The sequence below is a fragment of the Tauraco erythrolophus genome, chromosome 4 (assembly GCF_009769465.1).
Source record: "Tauraco erythrolophus isolate bTauEry1 chromosome 4, bTauEry1.pri, whole genome shotgun sequence".
NCBI classification, from domain to species: Eukaryota; Metazoa; Chordata; class Aves; order Musophagiformes; family Musophagidae; genus Tauraco; species Tauraco erythrolophus.
In genome coordinates this window covers 45,315,873-45,333,085 of record NC_141468.1, presented here as the reverse complement: position 1 = coordinate 45,333,085, position 17,213 = coordinate 45,315,873, and the positions used below count along the sequence as shown (strand labels likewise).

At 38.7% G+C, this 17,213-nt stretch overlaps 1 protein-coding gene across 5 annotated transcripts in view; it reads right to left on the bottom strand.

Moving 5' to 3' along the window:
* Positions 1 to 15,854, bottom strand: part of NAV3 (neuron navigator 3) — a 279,388-nt gene extending 263,534 nt beyond the window's left edge. For all 5 annotated transcript variants that reach the window (XM_086609950.1, XM_086609951.1, XM_086609952.1 and 2 more), the window contains exon 1: positions 15,612 to 15,854. In XM_086609950.1, coding sequence (XP_086466076.1) covers positions 15,612 to 15,854 — 243 coding nt within the window. The remainder of the gene's footprint in view (positions 1 to 15,611) is intronic.
* Positions 15,855 to 17,213: the final 1,359 nt, after the last annotated feature.

The following is a 17,213-nucleotide window of genomic DNA, read 5'->3' as shown; positions in this document are numbered from 1 at the left end:
ACTTTCCATAACTTTATAGCACCAATCTGTTTCAAGAATCAAAAAAAAGGATGCTCATCTGATAAAAGCATGCCCAGATCCATCATGCTTATCAGGGCTATGTCAGTGCTAGCTTTCAAAGTAGCCTCAAAAGATTTAAATAACGTACTTTGGAACACAGCTGTACAATCTGAAATAATAATGATAACATTAGTAATAAGTACATGAAAAGAGAGTATCTTCCCAAATAGAAGTTCTGTACTGTGGGTAAGATTCATCTCAACTAATTTTATACTCTGAAAATTAGGTGTTAAACTAGATGGTTCATCTCCCCTTAATTAAGGAGTAGATGCACATACCTTCAGAGAGTAAGTCATTCTACCTTTACCCAAACATCTCACAAAAGTAAAAGGAATTGCCCTCAAGAAGTATTTATGTCTACCATCTGGCTATAGTAGAAGCCCAAGCAACTAGCTCAGACTAGACACCAACCTTTTAACTGGCTATCATGAGGTAAGATGAATTCCACTGTGAATGGAAGCTCCCTATGGTTGCTGAAAATATCTGGACATTAACTTCTCACCTGTGTGTTTTCTGTTCTCAACCTCCAGCAGAGTCCTCCACCCTTTCCTAGTCTGATTGCTATAACTAATACCGCTTAAGTTTTCAATAAATACAAAAATTACAAGACTGAATTCACAGCTTTTCCTCAAACAGCTTTTGTTCTGTGCTCCCCACTCTCCAGTGATGCTGGACTTCATTATCTATGATGCAGGAAAAAGAGGTAGGAGTCTCTTAAACTTCCCTGATTTCTTCCATTGGTTCCAAGTTATCTGTAGACAGGAAAAAGCAGTCCCAAGCAGCCTGTCTCCTGTGCTCCACATCTTCTATTCACTCTGACTATTTATCACACACACTTAATCCTGACTTAAGAGCAGCATTCAGCTATGAGGACCTAATATTACTAAACTCGAAAAGAAAGATTTCATTAAATAAATACGACAGTTCAGAACAATGGTCTATACAGACTGCAATATTTTGGTATGTAGAATAGGACAGCAAAGGCAGATATGGATTGGAAATAAGGATTGTGAGTGGATTTTTACTGAGCACATTTCTACTGCCAAAAGTCATTTACAAGTGGGACAGAAAGAGCCCCAATTTTAATCTTTGGAGCCATGAATGTGAACAATTCTCTGTGCAGAATTTATGAGCTGTCTTACTTATCAGTATTTCCTCAGAGTTTTCACGCAGTCAGATTGAATTACCCTTTTCTCATACTGTTTGTATATACTCAAGTTTGGCTATACAGTGCATAAAATGGACAAGAACTGCATACTGTACCATACAAGGGAATTAAAGACAGTGACATGCCAATCATGGTTATGAAATTTTTGTTCGAAAACACAATATGATATCATTCATAATAAAAATCTGTGTTTCCAAATACTTCAGCAACAAGCATAACCTAAATATTTGGAGATTTTTTAATTAGCTAAATTCCACGAGTCATCTAAACAGACAGAATACAAGAAAAAATAGGGATGTGAAGAGTTCTATTTTTTCTGTGACAAGTCTGGCTCTCATAAAACAATTAATTCTGAATGCTTTCAGTGCACAAAGAAGTTGGTTTTTTCCCCCCTTTAAATCTGTAATTTCCATTAATAAATGTCTCAGATTACCTGATTATCAGAAAATATCAGTCATCTGGCATAAAATAGCTCAGGATATAAACGTAGCCTAACATTCCCAAAATGAAGCCTTTGTACTGAGCCTACAATGCATTTTAATTTTAAAATTAATTTTAAAATACATTTATTTTGAGAATCTCCTTCCCCATATAGTGCTGGGGACCATGACACACAGTGTAGCTTTGTACACAATCACAAGGTGCCCATAAAATAATGGATATGCAATCTGGATGACCTGAGAAAAGAGAGAACATTGTACATCTATTGACAGTTAAACTGATTTCCCCAAGTAGCAGCACTAGCAGAGGTAGTTTCTGTTCAAGTTTACCTGTAAAACCTTTTTATAGAAGGTCTGGCAGAGATGTTAATCAAATTTCTCAAAACACAATTGTCACCCTGTGGCAATACCTGATGGTTACTAACCCACGACTGGATGGTTTTATTGAGCTATGAAGAAACACAAGTATGGAGATTTTAATCATATATATCTCATTGGAGTTTAGGTTTTGGTTAATACTGGAATACTCCAAGAACAAATATGCGTCTATGAAGCATTTAAAAATGAAAAAATGTAAAACTTTAAACCAAGATATTTCATATTTTTCACTATAACAGAATGTGTTTGTTCTCTATTTTACTTTACTTGCCTGCCTAATCATTGCATTAAATATACTTTAATACAACAGTCTCACCAGAAAGAGTTACAGACATAACACCCTCTATGACAGGATGCAGTTTGTTTGTTTATAAAACACCATGCTAGTTTGAGGAAGAAGTAATGGCCTGTACAGCTTGAAAATCTGTCTTGTGATAATGTAAGAGGTTACCAGTCGTCTACCTCCAATGAAATGGCATGATATTCTTACTCCAGTGAGTAAATGGAGAAACTCCAACTGATTTCAACAAGAATAAAGAGAGTACTGATTTTGGAAGGTTGATTTTGCCATATTTCTAAAGTGAAGTGTTTAAAGTGATGCAGCAAACTACGGACATTTCCCTAAAGGACATCAGAGACATGATAAAAGCAGAGAGCCACAAAAAAGTACAAATACAGGGTAACAAATTCTAGTCTGTTTTGAAACTGACTCCTCAATAACTTAAACATATTATTTACCATCTCTGCATTGACCTCCTTGACGTTGCAGAAGCAGCTTCACATCCCAGAGGAAGTGGGGAGGCAATGCAGCCCAGAAGAGGGACAATGGAGGGACAGATCCCAGAGCTGCCTGCCAGTCCCCAGCATAACATACATGACAAATGTGACATATACATGTATACATGTACACATGTGTAAGAAGTATTGATACAGATTTGTAATATATGTGACATATGATAGATGTTTATCAATTAAAAATTATTGAAGTGTGTAGCTCATTTAAATATGTCTCTAAATGGTTTTCACAATATTTTAAAAATACTTTATTGAGTATACTTTAAACTTTTGTAAATACATAGATAAATGTCAACAGGTATCTGTATATGAGCATACATATCCATCTCTATCTTTAATATGCACCATAAAGTAAGTACATATAGTGGTTTCAGTCTACGTACAAGTGCCAAAATGCTAAACCTACATTTATTATCTCTATGCTATAAAAATGAAATTTCACAGTAGCTTTAGAGGAGTTATAGCAATCTATTCAGTCAATGATTTGCTGTCTTAACATTTTCAGTCATCTCCACTCTAATCTGTGTCCTACTGCTCTGAAAATGTAAGGGCACGTCAATTCTTGGCACACTGTAACACATCTAAAAGTATCCTAAAGGCAACTGCAGAATGGCATTACATAGATGAGCACAAAAATTATAGTTAAATAGCTCTTCTGAAGAGTTTAAATAACTGCTGAAGAGAAGAACCTCAAAATGTGCTCAAATGAAGACACTGGCTTGATCTGACAAATGAAAAAGAACTGTGAAGTAATGTTGCCTTATACAGTCCTTAAATCACCACCTGGAATTGTATCAAGTTAAAATAACATCATTCTTAAAGCCTAATTAAGCCAACCAAAGGTACTTGTAGAACAGAGCTGTCGCACTTAGATTTTCTTATTTTGTGACAAAGCGTCTACTTGTATATTTCTGTCAAAATTTTTCAACGCTAAAAATATAGTTGTATCATCGTACAGCTGGTGATAGAACCATATGAAAACGAGGCCATCATCTCAGGAATTACCAGTTTCCTATACTTTGCCTCATAGAGGAACTACATGAAGTAATACTCCAATCTTTTCCAAAAGATCTGAAATCTTTTGTTGCTCTGAAATGGTAGCAATGCGCATATATTGTAAAAAGCCTCCAGTCAGCCTTTGGTTCAGGTTAGCTATTGCATCCATGCAGAGTTTTGCAAGAAACAGGCTGAATTACAAAGATAGATTTGTTAGTACAGCAGGAACTAATACTCGCCTTCCAGAAGTCCAGTGCTTGGATCTGCCACTGATTTATTGCTTTACCAAGCCACATAATGTTTTTATCTAATCAACTAGGACAAAATAATTTGTTTATGTCGTAAACAAATGTGTTGTGAATCTCAGGTTACTCTGTACAAAGGCCATTGAGATCCTTAAAGACATGTATACATCTGAGTGACTGTTGAAAATCCTGACTTTATTGTCATCCAAGCAGAAATTTTTAATGGGAAGTGAAGGAAACGTTTGTCCCTTTAGACTGAAATGTGACCACTATCACTCTGCCTTTGCTGGGATTTATATCAGTATTTCACAATGAGACCTTACAATTTCTCTCAAATTAAATGAGATCACCTCTAATGTTCAGGAGAAAAGAGATAAAATTTTCCATAGATGCAAATATGTCCCTAATCCCCTTGCTTTTAGGGAGTCTGAGTTCTCCAGTATCTCTTTTGCTGATCTGAATCTTCTGTATTATATTCTCTTTCTCTTGCCAAATTCTCTTTAACTAATTTTTTTGAATGACAGTGTTTAGTCCGACACACCATTTCCTAATATGCTCAGTCTTGTGTGTTCCCTTCTCTGAAACTTCATTTGATCTGCTTTTTCAGCTTCTCTCATGACTTTACAACTTCTCTGCATCCAGTCCACAAACGAGGCAGAATAACCCAGAAAAATCCTGCATTGACACAGCGGGGCCCTGGGAAGAAAGTCTTGGTTTTGTTTCCACACGTTTTTTCTTTTATTCCCCACTATCTTGTGCTAATAGGTTATCTCATAAATCAAAACTCTTTAAGGCTATGACTGGCATAGCTATCCTAGATTGGGAGGGCTTCTTTGCCCTTACTCATCGGTGACAGAACCACCAATTCATTCCAGAGACCCAGTTGAAGAAATATAGTTCTTGCTCAAGAGCAGCCAGTTTCTCGAAGTTTTGAAAACTAGACTGTATTAAAAAAAAATGCATCTGGAGATGGCATCACCCATGAACAGACTTTTTGGCTGTCAATCACTACACAGAGTTTCTCTGCGGCACAATCTGCTGGTTCTTGGGTTTTAGCTAGCAATACAGAACCATGCATGACACTGCAGTGAGGTACAGAAAACAGTGAAGACATCATTATTCTCTTCTGACCTTTGTCAGGATCACATATTTGCACAGGAAAAATGTATATTGTACATAAAATGCCTTCTACTTGTGTCTTCTTATTACAAGCAAGAAAAAAGAATAGATGCATTATTAAATTGACAGGAAGCTGTTAACATCAGTAACTGATTAGGTAAAAAAAAAAAAATCAGTTTTTCTAAGGTCATTCCAAGTAACTTCAGTAAGATTTGAAAAAGTAGCTGATTAGATTATTCTTCAGTATTAAAAAAAATAAAATGGAACAGTATCTAGCCACCAAACAACTTTACTCTAAAAATAATGGCATCATTACCATCTTGCATATGAGCTGAGTTCTAAGAGGTACTTGACGGAAAACAGAAGTGAAACTAGATTGTGCCTTCCCATACAAGTCACTAGGCCCTACTCCCTCTCAGAAGCATTTCAAAACCAAATCTGAATCTGCAGCTCTCAAGCTTTCAGATTTGTGCTGCTCCTTCATGAGAAACAGATTCCTTCAGCTCTTCCTTCCAGCACTCTGTCTCTGGCTGGTGAGCTGGCCAGCAATGACTAAAGCAGGCAGACTGATCAGCTGAGGAAATTTCTAAACTCCTTTTGAACTTTTATTTGTTATTTCACATTCTTGCTTAATACCTATTTATTTCCACTACAGAGACAGCTTGCAAAAAAAAAAAAAACACAAACAAAAAAAAAACACAAACCAAAACAACAAATCCAAACCCCCAAAACCAAACCAAAACAAAGAAATACACCCAAAAGAAAGTAAACAGCCTGTTTACTGAATAGATCTGTTGCCAAAAAGTCCCATTGTTGTAGTGGTGAGTAAAAGTCCTGCACTCTGACTTATGTCTTACTCACCCTAAATCATGTATGAGCCATGCAGCCTCTCCTGATTAATGAAAGTGGTCAAATGTTTTACAACACTTGCTAGGAAGTCATCTTTCTGTGCATGACCACTCTGATTACTAAGCTGTGATGGTTTTACACATGTCCTGTAAATCAAATCCTTATGCACAACAGGAAGTTTTCACTGCCAAATCTTTTGGAGTTTAATGCTGCATCAACATGATACAAAGCCAGGTGTTAAAATTGTCAAAGGGAAATATTTTGAAATGGAAAACATAAGAGAGAGCTCAACATCTATTTTTGTTCTAGCTTTTCAAGTTTGCTGCAATTCACTAATTGGAGAGTTTCACCTGAATAAAATATTTTTAACTACTGTTGAGAGATATATAGGAAGAGTAAATCTTTCCACTGTCTATAAGGTCAGGAGGGCAGAGCAGTAAAGGAGGGTTTACAAGAAAATAAACATAACTAAAAGGTAAGTCAGAACAAATGTCATGCTGAAAGTAGGTTAGGACAATACTAATATTAAACTTGGTTAACTTCTCTTGTGTTATATGGAGAGTTAGTACAGATATTTAGTGGCTGGCACCTTCTCAGTTTATGTATCCAGAAATACTACGATCCAGCCCCAGCCACTTTAAAATTATGCTTCCCTTTGATTTGCTTATTTTCCAAGTTCTCTCAACTTAGTTTACACAGAGCGTACACAAGAGCCATCAGAAATCTGCACATCTTACACGGGAGAATTATCCCTTCACATTTAGCAGACAAAACACTCTGCATTCCTCTTCTGAATTTTAAATAAGTTATGCTATCTTCCAGCCAATATCCTCTTGCCAGTAAAAACAAAAAAGAAAGGTTTGTGACCTTAAAAACATCATGGGCAAGTGAAGATTCGCACAAAATATTCCACTAGTAGGTTTGAGAATAGATAGAGGCTTCCTCCTCTTCCAGCTTAATCCCCGAACACCCTCGCTGTCAAAAGGCTATTGTTAAGGCATGGGCTTCCTCCAAGACCACATCCTGTGAATCAGGTCAAAGTGAAACACAGAGCTGCTTCAAATGAACTGCTCTTTGCATGCCCTGTATGTAAGTGCAAGAAAAACTCTACGACTCAAAAAATTAGTGTGCTAGAGAAAGAAAGACAGTGGACCTAGACCAGAATGAACTCATAGTTAAAAAAATTAACTGTTCTCATTTGTAATTGATGCCCTTATTTCTTACTGAATACAAGAGTTTCTGCTACAAAGAAGCTAGACAGTGTATTCAAAGGCAGAAATTAGGACAAAAAAAAAGTCATCTCTCCTTAAAATGGTCTGCTTTTATTCCACAACTATTTATACTTTCCACATCGTATTTAATAAGTGAAAAGCCTATCAACAGCATTGCACACAGGACTTTTGATGATAGTTATACTGCTCCACAAAGGGCACAACTTATTCCACATCTCTAAAAAATTGTGTCAGAGTCTGTGTTGATCGGATACATCAAAACCAAAGAATGTGGCTTCTGGAGTAAAATTCCAATTCCAGCTCAGAGCTGGGCCCACACTGATGCTAGCCACTGGCATTGAAATGAAGAAAAAAGCCAAAACTGTCCTTATGAAGCAAGTGGGAAAAATAACTCATTATCTGGATGTTTTATTCTTAACTGGTCCCTTAGAAAAGACAAAGGATGAGCTTGTGGTTATGATGTGGAGACTGGGACTCAAGATATATATGACTTGAAATTCCTACTCCTGCCACAAAGTCCCAGCCTGAGTGTGGGAAAATCATCCATTTCCCCTTTAATCTCTCCTCTCCCTCTGCACTGCGGGGATACTAATTTTCCCTTTCTCCCACACTCCATGTGATACAGCCACACGTTTTGCAGGGCTGCGACTAATTTCTCCTGTGTGCATGCACACGACCTGTTGTGATAAGGCATCAATCTAGTAAAAATTTCTAGGATCGAGGTGTGGTTGAAACTCAGAAAAAAAATCCACAGTACAGACATTCATAATTGTTTTTACTTGAAGGAAGAAATGTTTTTCAGCTGAACAGAATTTCTTAATCTTGGTGGTACCCCTCACTGCTGGGTGCATTAAGAGGCTCCTGTCTTCTAGGGAGCAGTTTGAACAGCCCTTACAAAATGCAGCCAGCTGAAATATTCACTGTCATGTTCCTGAAGGGATTTTTAAAGGATCTGAGAGCCCTAAACTGAACTGGATTCACTGGGTTTCTATGCTTCTTGTTACAGAGCAAAGAACTGAGTCTCTGAGAGTCCCTCCAATGCCAGACCTCACAGGACCCTGAGACATGAGGGTACTCTAATACTGATATCCTCTATACCAGGAAAATGAGTGTTCCCAAGCAAGCAAGTAGCTGGCTGGTCTCCAATGATACCCTCCCTGTACTTTCGGGAAACTTAACTGCAACTGCAATACTTCAGTGCAATGCCTCAGGAAATACCCATACTGTACAACAGCATTTTCTTCTAAGTTCGCAGGGCTGTCTCCAAAGGGAGTCCTCACATCTCTGTGGCATTTGGGGCCACGGTGCTGCCAGCTCGGGTTCCCAGAGTAGCACGGTTTCATTAGCACAGACCTGCAGTCAGCTGAATCAATGAATGAGAAAAGAAAATGAGGAGACCATCAGGATGGCCGTGGAGTCCTTTGCACAAGAAAGGATCAGTGCTAGTAACGCTGTGAATGGCAGGAGTAGTGTGCTTGTGCTTTAAGTCCTCCAGTGATGGAGATAATATACCTTCTGCATGTAAAGTGTTCCTCTGTTTAACTAGTGTTTACTGCTGGGAAGTTTCACTAAAGCCTAAATAAAACCTCCTGGGTATAATATAAGTCTATTATCTTTATCTAGAGATGGAGACCTCTTACGTCCATTTATGGTCATCGAGAACAGATTACTCCAAGAGGCTGCAGGCGTGTTGTACCAAGCAAATGTTGCTGGGCTGCTTCAGGTTCTGGAGATTGATGGTGCATCCACAGTGCATCAATACTCAGATACACTCCCATTTTCAAGGAAAGGATTTTTGAATGAAAAGTCCTTTGGTCAGGAAATCCCCAAGCAGCTTCCCTAGGCACAGGTGCAATAGAAAAGAGTAAGAGTAGTTGCTTTCTGCTGATGCCTAATACCAGCTCACAAAACACAAATTAATGTGAAATACATTGAGTTCTACATTCTTATTTGGTGAGAGAAAGAAAACAAAAGCAGTAAAAAAGTAGGCAGAGGTCTTAAGCTCAAGTTGGTAAAGACCTTCCTATCCATGATCCCAATTATGAACAAAAAGCATCTTTCAGCCTACACTCAGGAACAGTTGCTCGCAAACACAAAAGCTTTGAGAGTTACAGGTATATTTATCTCAACTGCATTAAGATGTGCTCAGTACAGATAATTAGAAAATAAACATGTAACAGTGAAGTTGTCTCTCCAAGCTCATGCACCATGAGGCTCTTAAATCAGCTATAGTATAGTGCAGACAGATGGTGCTGGATACATAAAGCACTTTAAAGACACTGTTATCTGTTTGATAAAGAAATAATTCAGAGCACAAGGCAAGAAGCTGAAATTGCTGACAATCTGAACTCCTGCCAACTGTCCTGGCTTCACTGAGGCTGTGTGAATTTGAAACACACAGAGTCCCAGGTGTCAGCAGTGCCGATTGAAATTTCTGGCAGCTAGTTCAGGGCGTTTGAAACAATGCTGGCTTCCCGTCACTAGCGGTCACTACGGCGAGAAGACGGGCGGTCTCTGGCTGCTTCTGCTGCCCTTTTGTTGCCTTGGCCGTAGTGCTGTAAATGAAACGCTCGGCACAATGAGCAGCCTCTTTTCTTGCCAACCCGCAAGACAGACATCTCCAATGCACTAGCACTGAGAAAAGGAAGGGTATGACAAAACGGGGAAATAAACTCATTTATTTATGTTCCCTAGACTCAGTATGTTAAGAAATTTGGTAGAGCTTGGCCCTGAGAGACCAGACAAAAAAGTGTCCAAGAAATTGAAAGGTCAAAGAGATGTGGGATTGCAACAGATGCTCTGCTTGGGAGATTTAGGGAATGGTGGGAAAGGGTCACACAGAACCTAAGTAAATGGTGTGGAAGGGTCAGCTGAGGAAAGACGGAGATATGGAAGTCATTCATGGCACACATCTGGTTTTCCAATGTGCACAGTACTCCCGTTGGCGTGAGCAGGAGCTCCACCCATGTATGGAAAACAAAAATATTTGTCTTGAGATCTGTCTGGATAGAGTAGCCTAGCCGTCCTCCAAGTTTGGTGTCTAGTGACGGGCAGGAGTTACCACATCACCCACAAACTGCTTACAATTGATGAGAAAAAAATGGGAGGCTTCTATGCTCATTTCAATGTCCTACTGCAACACGGCTGGCTGAATGACACTGGAAGCCCCCAGATCAAGACTGAGATTGCTATCTCAGCCTTCCTATATGTTGTTAAATGAAATGAGCGTGGTCATTTTAATAGCAGCTGTATGTGTTTTTGCCTAATCATATCAAAGTATGCCGCTTTGTTTTGTGACACTGACATTCCTTTTATATTACTTTAATGATGTTCACTAGGTACAACTAAGTGTTTCAGACCCCATTCTTTGTTGGCTGTGCTCCCCAGGTAGAGCACATCTAATCTTCTCTGTTCTGCTGATTTACAGACTGCTTCCCCAGCCCAACTGCTCAGATTTCTTTGCTCTATAGAAGCAGACAGTTGTGTCTCTTTCTTCAGGTGGACACATCATATTCTTGTTGTTTCTTCCAGAAGGCCTTGTAGAGGATCTGTTTCCTGAGGTCCCCTGAGATCTTCCTGTATCAAAGTTAGATTGTTTAATGATGAACTTGGTGGGGTTGGACCTCTCTAAGGGAGATAACAAATTACCATCCATTCATCCTCTGGATACCAGTAAATCCATAATACAAGGATCTTAATATAAACCCCAAAACTCAAGTATCTAGAAAAATTTCACGTTTACGTATGTGTACTGGATCAGTTGTAGAGCCTGACTAGCACTTCCCGACAAAGAACAGCAATATGAAAAATGTTGCAGTCATGACAGGAAGACTTGATTAGTGGATACAGAGAAAAATAAGTCATATGCAGAAGCTTGTGAAGATGTCTGCCAACAGGAAGGAAGAAGCAGATAAAGCAGACAGCAGCAGACAGATAGCATGGACAAAGAGAAACTGAAAACAAACAAACAAACAAAAGAGATAATATGACAGTAATGGAATGAATTAACTCAGGAAAGAAGGCTAAAATCTTATCATCCAAGTCATATAACCAAAACACTACAATTAATATATCAGATTCAGCTCAGAGAAAATTCAGTTTGCAAGCATAAATGATGGTGCAGTGCTCTTGAAAGAAGAAAGTTTGATGATGGGAGGAAAACCCTGGGATCATAAAGCAGAGCACTGCAAGAGCAGTCCCAGGATGCCAGGCCAGAAGACTGACATGCCTAGCAGAGGTGCTGCCTCCCAACAGCTGCTCAGCTTTGTGCCAGACAGAATTCGTGGCAGTGCCCTTTTGACAGCACCATCCAATGTGTAAGGACAGCTGAAGGCAATCATGGTGACCTGGAGTAAAACGCTATTGCCATTGGCATTTTGCTTCAGGTCAATATAGTGCGGAGTTATCATTTAGTGACCAAAATAAATAGGTTTTGCAAAGAAACTCTTTCTTTGTTCCTTTAGTTTTAAGTCATTGCTTCATTTACCTTTTTACCATATCACTCGATATTTTTTCATTTCGTTACTGTTTACTAGCCCATTCTACAACTAGAACAGTATCACAAGGCAGCCTAGCATGACCTGATAATCTTGGTCTTGTTAATTTAGCACTGCACCCACAGCTAGAAAAATATTGCAAAAGACATTGGTGTTTTCAGACATGGGTTTGCATGAAAACACTCTGTGGTCCAACTGAACAGCAAAACTCCATCTGCTTCAAAGAGAGCCAGCATTTCACCTCATGAATCCAGCAGCTGGATTCCTTTCCTGTGTACATATATAGGAATAAACTTTTGTCTATATGATACTCAGGGAAAAAGAATGTGCTCTGAATGCTTGCATTCAAATATTTTGCATGACTATTCACATCATAAGTGTTTATGCAGTCAGTTTAAACATTAGTGGGTTTAGCAAGAAAGCAGATGGACCTGTACGTGATTTAGGTACCAAAGCTCAAATTATTAAAATATTGAACAAAAATGTAGTTGAATAAACTACACACAGAATAATTTAAATCATCAACAACTTATTATTTGCTTTCCCGGGCTTAACTATGTTCTAGTCAATTAAGAAAAAACTTCAACGTAATCACCTCAAACTTTTTCTACCACAGTTTTTATTAAAATAATAATATCGCTTTTATTAAACTTCCAACTGCATCATGTCCACAAAAAAGAAAACAACCAAGACTACATGTGCAAGAGTTGCAAAATCATGTGAGAGGGTAGAGACGCCTAGGGAATGGAGAATTGATGTTTGCAGCTGTATTCCTAACCAGCCTTGGCAATGCAGTCGTGTGAGAAAGCCAACACAAGTGTCAAAAGTCTCGAACAATCAGGTGTGGTGAGACTGAGGCCATAGAGGAAACAGCTGGGTGGCAATGACCTGCTGTATGGACATGTATAACCCAAATTTATCTTGGAATTCTTAGCACTTATAGATAGCAACAGGATATGTCACAGTGAGTACATGTGTCAATCTAAGTGCCTTCCAGACAGGATGAGAAAGCTGGCGACCCACAGTGCAGCATACGTAAAATATCAAAGAACGCAACGCTAAAGGCTACAATCCAGCAGCCAAGGGCAAAAGTTAACCAGATGATTAATTCATACGTTCCATTGCCTTTTGCAGATAGATATCCATCATTTTTCCCTCAAAAACCAGTGCTGCCTTATATCCAATGATATAACATAAGCATACAAGGAGTATGCTATATCGGCAGATTTTACTCACAGTGGAATCTCAGACTATGTCTTCATTACATTTTGATTGAAAGATCTTTCATCTGATCATTATTATACTGAAACAATTATACATTCCCAATGTATAGCACTGCATAGCACAGAGCCACATAGGAATATCACATCTTTGATTAATATGCTTACTAACCAAAGAAATCAGCCAGAGGTCTATTGGAATCAGCACTCACAAATAGTCAAGCTTTGGGACAACATAATCCGTAATGCAGAACTTTCGTCTGCTCAGCAAACCTGAAGAGACTTTAACCCTAACAACCACGTCAAATTTGTGCTCAGAACTACTGCTTAGAGAACCCAGGCATACTGCCAAGGCTACCAGGCACTGGGAAAGAGTGGCATGGATCTCCATCACTGATGAAGGAAAATAGCATTCAATACTTTTAGGCTGATATTTTGAATTTTACTAGTAAGAAAAGCCTAAAAATAATTTCCTCATCATAACTGCCCACCTTATAGCCCAAATTACTTCAGCAAAAAGATTTAATGAAACTTGCTCTAAAAGGTGGATAAAAGAGCATCCTTCAAAAAAATGCACCTGAAGAAAACTGAGCAAAGAGCTGCCACTATGCTTTACTGGGAATGTTGGACTTGTACAGAAGTGCTGTAGAAATTAGTAACTTCTTGAACGCTCAGCACTCTAAATCCAGGTAGCCAGGGGAGGTTTTCAGACCATCACGTGCACAAACTGGCCTTACCCTTTAAGGATCATCTTTTTAAAGTGCTCAGCTTCCTCCACTGTGAACTGAGAGAGAGTGATACCTAATGGCTGGTAGGTTGTTTTTTGGGGGTTAGTTTGTTTTGTGTTTTTTTCTTTAAAAAACAGACTAAGTTTACAAATATTGTCAAACCCACGAAACATGAAATGCCAAATTGGGATCACAGTTTGGGTCCGCCTAGCCGGTTACTTTACTCACTAGTACTTCTGCAGTGCTCAGGACCAGATGCCTTGGAAGAATATGACTCCCATTAGGTCTCATGCTTATCACTAATGGTTCCTAAGTGGTTTACATACTGAAGGCAAGATGCCTTATATCTTTCTCCACACTTTTTAAAAGAATTAAGAAACATCTCTCAGTAGTCTATGTAGCTGTATTCTCTTTTTTCTTAAAATAGTACTTGCAAATCTAATTTATTTTTCATGCAATATTCATTAAAGAACAACATTAAAGAGGAAACAAAGGATATTTTCTATTAAAAATAAGCAAGCAAGAAGGAATAGCATTGTGTTGAAAAGTTGTATTATTATCTTCATGTCAGACTCATGTCATAGAGAAGAGCTGTTCATCACTTCTGGTAATCAAGAGATGAACAGTCTGCTCCTTCTTTATACTTCTATATAGCTTGTCTGAGACCATCAGAGTATCATTTTTGGAAGGCAGGGCGTGGTGATACAAAAAAGTCCAAGGGAAACATTAAGTGACATGACCAAAAATCTCACAGGGAAATATGTGGCAGAGATTAAAAAGGAAACCAAATGTTCAGCATCCCAATCCTAGGCTTTAACCACAAAACCAACTTTCTGCACTAATACTGAATTAACCCAGTAACTAAAAACAAAGGAAAACCAAGTACATATATTATGTGTGTCTTGCCACTTTGACAACTCTGACGACACTCAAATGTCCTCAAACCAAATACGAAGCAACTACAAGTATATGTTTAATCCCAGTGTGGTAAACAGTTCCACAAACCAAAAGTACTAGAAAAGCAAGGGAAAGTAACCTCACATAACACTGCTTGCTGAAGCTGTTAAACCACACTTGCAGTCGTAATGTACTGACTGAAAGTTCTACAGGAATATACACTAGTGACAAGAAGGACTCAATACTCATGTTCAAAGCATGAAAAATGTTTTCAACTACAGCAGAAAGAGTAGTAGAAAATCGAACAGTAGTTTTTAATTATTAATTAAAAAAATACAAAAGAAAAAACTCTAAGCAGTCTAAAAAATGTCATAGCATCCTACTTCAGACAAACTTTTTTTTTTTTAAATCACAATAAATCAGAGCTAGATAGGGGCTAGGAAGAAGCTATTTTGCAGAAGAGAAAAACACAGGTACTTTTCACTGTGAAGTTGTTTTTCTGGTTCAGCAGTTCTGCAGAAAGAGTAGCCAGATCATTTGAAAAGTGAAAAGAAAATAAATTACTTGTTTTTATTTTAAAAGAGCCTCCCTGTGGGGATAGGTGTGGGCGTGAGAGCTCTTTTTAAACTTCATAACATAACATGAAGCAGCCAAGATATTATTTTTTTTTTAAAGTGCTGTCATGTCATTGCTCTGCTTACTGGGTGCCAGAATGATTTTTCTCTACTTATGATTCTACTGATCCTTATCAAAATGCATCTGTGAAGAGTTTAACACTAACATTTAAGAACAAAATATTTATTCAAACAGCAACACTGAGAAAAACAAATTTCCAAGGCTGCTATGCAAGTTCACTGATGACAGCAAAAGTCTATTATTTACCCAGGTACCCCCAAGTTCTGCATGCAGTAGGTTTCTAACAGATTTTTGTCTGAGCAAATAAACATTTTCTGGTAATTCACATCCACAGGTAAAGCTTACAACTAACCTTGCTATCTTCGATCTCCTGGGTTTTTCCTTGAAGCGCTCTCCTCTCTCCAAAATCACAGGTGGACTTGAACGTAAGTTGACAAGACAGCATCGAGCTCTCCGCCCCAGTAAGGTCCAAAGACTTTGGTGAGTACTGCTGCGAGCCGGTGGGGCCAAGGTTGGGTATGGGGAGGGCAGTGTGAACAGGCTTTGACCCTACAGCTGGCGGTCTTAGCTTGGAGGCAACCCCAAGTACAGGCATGGCTTCTATAAAAGTATCTTCTTTCTGCCAAAGAAAACGCTCCTGACCTCAGTCTGGTAGACTCCAGCTTCAGCAATTCCAGAACGAATACTTCAAACAAAAGTAGCAGTCATCTTTTCAAAAACTTCTTAAAACAATAATATTACGAGTTTCAGAAGGAAGCAAAACTTCTCCTTCATCTCTCCCCTTCTCCCTCGCAGCCACTCACACACGCTGCTCAGTGAGTCAGTGGCTCTGAAGACTAAACACTCCTTTGGGGCGTGAACTTTTCTTGAAGGTAACTGCCACGGAGCTGCCTGTCTGGGATTAAAGAACTCATAAATTCGCTTTCTCTTCTTCCTACAGCATTCCAGGTCTGAGCGTTAAGTGAAGGAAGGACGGGAGAGAAGGAGGGAGAGAAGAGATGAAACCTCCCCGTACTCCAACTGTCAAAACAGCTCTGAGACCACAACACTGGAAGCAGAGACCTCTTCCTGACTACATAAATAACCAGCCCACATCTTAAAAAAAAACAAACCTCTTTTTTTTTCTGATTTAAAAAAAAAAAAAAAAAGGATCTGAGTAGTGGCCAAAGCAAACAGCTGTTGGAAGAGTTTTTATCCCGGAAATAATCTCAGCAATGAAGCTGTTTGTCTGATTCCTGGCTATTTTTCACTGCTGACAACCATGAGCTACGGTGTTTCATTCCCTGTTCCTCCCGTGAAATCAGGTTAAAATCATGCAAGAGCGTGGCTAGGAACAGACGCTGAATCACAGTGTGGGTAACGTCTGTCTGTGCTATGAAAAATCCATACAAAAACACAGAGCAGGATATAGGAAAATCACGAGCATTGTTAGAAGATTTAGTCAATACAGCTTTTCAGGGTTATTTTTTTTTTTTCTTTCTTGGTGGTGGTGCTAACGTCATCTATTCAATGTTAACACTTCCCTTTCTAAAAACATTTAAAGCTCCATGAAGTCCATGTCCAACGCATGATTTCTGCTTGTTGCTCATAGAAATGTTCTTGCTGGCAACCTCAAATCCTTGTACATGGAAATACAAGACAGATAGGCAAGCAGAGCAGGCTATAAAATGAGTCACGATGGACAGCCCAAATTGCTGACCAGCATAAACGCTTACTTAACAGGACAACTGTAATTTCATTTGAGAACCTATAGTGGGGGAACCATGTAAAACTGTGATATAAGGAAAAAAATGTGCAGAAATGTCACACCATTAAACTCCGATGGGATGCTATCACCCAACATTATAGACAAAAATGCTCCACGTTTTTCTTGTTCTATATTCCAAAAGAAAATATATAGAGATAGGATGATCTGAATCGTATTCTGCCACTAATATCCTATATGGTATTAACT